Source organism: Cornus florida, unplaced genomic scaffold (assembly GCF_030987335.1).
Source record: "Cornus florida cultivar Cherokee Brave unplaced genomic scaffold, ASM3098733v1 CherokeeBrave_3.0.0_Hap2_Chr02, whole genome shotgun sequence".
Taxonomy (NCBI): domain Eukaryota; kingdom Viridiplantae; phylum Streptophyta; class Magnoliopsida; order Cornales; family Cornaceae; genus Cornus; species Cornus florida.
In genome coordinates this window covers 112161071-112165283 of record NW_026775572.1, presented here as the reverse complement: position 1 = coordinate 112165283, position 4213 = coordinate 112161071, and the positions used below count along the sequence as shown (strand labels likewise).

The 4213-nt window shown below is 42.9% G+C and overlaps 1 protein-coding gene across 1 annotated transcript; it reads right to left on the bottom strand.

Annotated features, from left to right (window-relative positions):
* Nucleotides 1-3045: 3045 nt before the first annotated feature.
* On the bottom strand, nt 3046-3885 carry LOC132296620 (uncharacterized). The gene has a single exon (XM_059794804.1). The coding sequence runs from the start codon at nt 3883-3885 to the stop codon at nt 3046-3048; it is 840 nt and encodes a 279-aa protein (XP_059650787.1).
* Between the last annotated feature and the right edge of the window lie 328 nt (nt 3886-4213).

Here is a 4213-nt window from a genome sequence, read left to right as displayed (position 1 = left end):
AGAACTTCAAAGTGAACTTGGCATCCCTATCTGAAACAATAGCCACTGGAACTCCGTACAACCTCACAATCTCTTTCATATATAGTACACCAAGTGCCTCTGCATCATATGTTGCCTTAATACACAGAAAGTGAGCCGTCTTGGTCAATCTATCAATAATGACCCATACGGCTTCATTTCTCTTTCGTGACTTTGGAAGACCTGTCACAAAATCCATAGCAATCTGCTCCCATTTCCACTGTGCTACAGGCAATGGTTGTAATAAACTCGCTGGTCTCTGATGCTCGGCCTTCACCTGCTGACAGGTAAGGCACTTAGCCATGAATTGTGTAACATCCTTCTTTATTTCATTCCACCAATACTGACATTTCAAATTGTGATACATTTTTGTACCACCTGGATGAATTGCAAAGTGGGAAGTGTGAAACTCCCGTAAGACGTCCTCGCGATAACCTGTGGAAATAACCAACCAAACCCTGAATCATAGACCTCCATCTACATGCAAGGTCCAATCCTTCACTATCTCACCGTTGGAGATCAAAGTGTGAATATCATCCAAATTTGGATCTTGTCTCTTTGACTCAATCACTCGTCCGACAAGAATAGGCTGAGCCACAAGACTGAACAGGAATGCTGACTTACTGCCAACATCATCGTCAAAACAATACAATCCCATCTCTGCCAAATCCTCAAGCATCTTCCACTTCCGAATGGCTAATCCAGCTAAAGTTCCACGAGATTTCTGGCTTATGGCGTCAGCTACCACATTTGCCTTGCTCAGATGATACTGCAAGTCAAAATTGTAATCCTCCAAGAACTTAACCAATCGTCTCTGTCTATTGTTCAAGTCCTTTTAGGAGAAAAGGTACTTAAGACTTTTGTGATCCGAGAACACCTTGAATCTCTCACTATACAAATAGTGTCTCTAACACTTTAAGGCAAATACAACTGCTGCTAACTCCAAGTCGTAAGTAGGGTAGTTGTACTTATGAGTCTTCAACTGCCAAGACCATAGCCACTACTCTACCATCCTGTAGCAGTACACAACTCAAACCGTCACGTGAAGCGTCATAATGAATCACGTAACCCAAGCCACACTTGGGTATCACCAACACTGGAGCCATTGTCAATCTTGTCTTCAACTCCTGAAAGGAAGACTCACAGGCTTCATTCCAAGTAAACTTGATCCCCTTTCGGGTCAAGCGAATCATAGGCGCTACCAAATGGGAAAAATCCTTCACAAATCTACGAAAATAATCCGCTTAACCAAGAAAACTCCGGATCTCAAAAACATTCTTGGGAGGCTCCCAATTCAAAATTGCTTCTATCTTCGACGGATTCATTGATACTCTGCCTTCTGAGACAACGTGTCCCAAAAACTTCACCTTTTGTAGCCAAAATTCACACTTCTCGTATTTGGCATACAATCGGTGCTCCCACAAAATCTGCAATACAATGCTCAAATGGATCTCATGCTCCTCCTAAGATCGTAAGTACACAAGAATGTCATCCACGAAAACTACCACAAACTAGTCCAAGTAATCATGAAAGACTTGAATGAATGTCGCTAGCGCATTAGTTAAGCCAAACGGCATAACAAAGAACTCATAATGTCCATACCGTGTACGGAAAGCTGTCTCTGGGATATCCTCATCCCTAACCCGCAATTGATAATAACCTAGTCTCAAGTCAATCTTTGAAAAACAGCTGGTCAAACAAATCATCTATCCTTGGCAAGGGATACTTGTTCATGATGGTGGCATGATTCAACTTCCGGTAATCGATGCACAACCCTAAAAAACCATCTTTCTTCTTAGTAAACAAGACCGGTGCACCCTACAGAGACACACTCGGTCGGATGAAACCTTTCATCCTCAAGTCATCGAGCTGCTTCTTCAATTCTTCCAATGCTATCGATGCCATAGAAATTGGTGCGGTACCGGGCATCAAATCAATAGCAAACTCCACTTCTCGATGTGGAGGCAACTCTGTCAAATCCTCTAGAAAAACATCCAAAAATTCATGAACAACTGCCGAATAAACCTCTTTTGCAACCATATCTTCTTCGGCTAAAAGACTAGCAAATAAGTAATCATCACAACCTCTTCTACGAATTCCATACAACAACGAAGAATGGGAATCACTCCGATCTCCCATGAAGAAGAAACAATCTCCCTCGGGAGTGCAAACTGTGACCCTTCCTCTGAAACAATTGATCGTAGCACGAAATGAAGCCAACCAATCTATCCCGAGAATGGCATCAAAGTTGGTTATCTCAAGAAGGATGAGGTAAAACACAAAAGTCCGCCTAGCTATCATGATGAAATAATCTCTCATAACTCTGCTCAAAGACACTGAAACCCTAACTAGCGTATCAACACACAATGCCCGATCCATGAATCTGACCTCTAACCCTGATGCAAGTGCAAATGATGATGACATGAAGGAATGAGATACATCAGAGTCAAACAAAATACGGGCCCAAGAACCAAACACTAGAAAGATACCTCGGAGAACTGATGGACCAGAAGACGTATCGGCCTGAACCACTGCATAGACAAGCCCCTGTGGTGCTTGTGCATGTGAACTGCCAACTTGAACACCTGACTGCTGCACCGATATAGTAGGAGTATCCCTCCTAATTGGTTGTAAACCCTGTGAAGACATGGTAGGCTGTGGTGGCGGTGGTGATCTGAAACCTGACTGAGTTGTAGCCGACTGTGACGGCCTCAACTATGATCCTCTTCTACTACCTGTGCTTACTCCCCGATTCGGACAGTCCTGAATCATATGGCCTTATTGGCCACACCCATAATAAGCTGTCAACGCTGTAAAAATTGTAGACGGGTTCATAGGACATTTGGACTTGTAATGTCCAGGCTGCTGACACCGATAACAAACAGCTCCACTCTTATCTGATCCAGCTGGTATAGGTGTAGTAGGAGCGGATCATGCAGACTGCTGCCCCTGAAACTGAGATGAACCACCCTTGTTCTTCTTCTATGATGGTCCCTCTGAAGATGATCCTGCATTCCTCTTTTGCTTCTACTGTTCCCTTCCTGCATTTCTATCCTTGGCTTCAGCCTCTAACATCAATGCCCTTTCCATTGCCTCTGAATAAACTTTGAAATACTGTGCTGTGATCAACGGCCTCATTTGGTAATGAAGGCCAGAAACAAACTTCCTTGTCTTATTCACCTCATTTTTCACTATTTTTGGGGCAAAGCGAGAAAAAGAGGTGAACTTGTTCTCGTATTCTGTCACCGACATATTGCCTTGAATGAGATCATCAAACTGCTTCCTTAGCTCCCATCTCTTGGTAATCAGAAAGTACTTCTCATAAAACAGCTCCTTAAACATTTCCCAACCCATCTCCTCAACCTTGTGCTGGTTAGTAACCGACTTCCGCCAAAGCTTAGTGTCCTTAGAAAACTTGTAAGTAGCTAAGATGATTTTTAAGTGATCATCCGTCATATCCATTGAAGTTAAATGGTTTTCCACTTGGTCTATATAGTCGTCAGCTTCCATTGGATCTGCACCACCCTCAAACATCATTGGCATCAACTTAGAAAACCCAGTGATCAACTTGAGACGTTTCTGCACTGTCGTCTTCTCTACCTGAACTACTGGTTGCGGAAGAGAAGCAATCGTAGCCCTCAAAGCATTCTGTAATAAATGGTTCACTTCTAGCTCAGCTGAACCTTCACCCTCTTCAATGGGTGCCTCAACATTATCCCTTTTAGTGGAGACACCTCCTAGGGGAATTAAGTCCCTAAGAAGTGTATCCTCATCAACTTGCTCCGCGGGATTGGAGCTAGAGCTTTCACCAATATCACCCCTTGTTGGCCTAGGTCCAACTCCCCTTGGTTCCTTTCGCAGTGGCATCATGCTATAAAACGAGAAAATGATTCAATAACGATGACACTAAGGTCCAACTGAGGACGGCTCATGTGATACCCCCGAATTTCCGAATGCGGGTTGGCCAGGCCTACGCCCGAATACCCGAGGATATCAAAACAAATTGATAATAAACGAACACAGAGTACAAAAGAATAAAGAAGAATAAATAAAATGCTGACAAGAAACTAAAATGATAATCTGATAATAAACCTCATAATATACTTCCATTAATTAATAAACTCTTCTGATACAACTGATTCTCCAAAATACAACTCGAGAATCCATACTGTGTGGACCCCTAGAAAATCCAAAC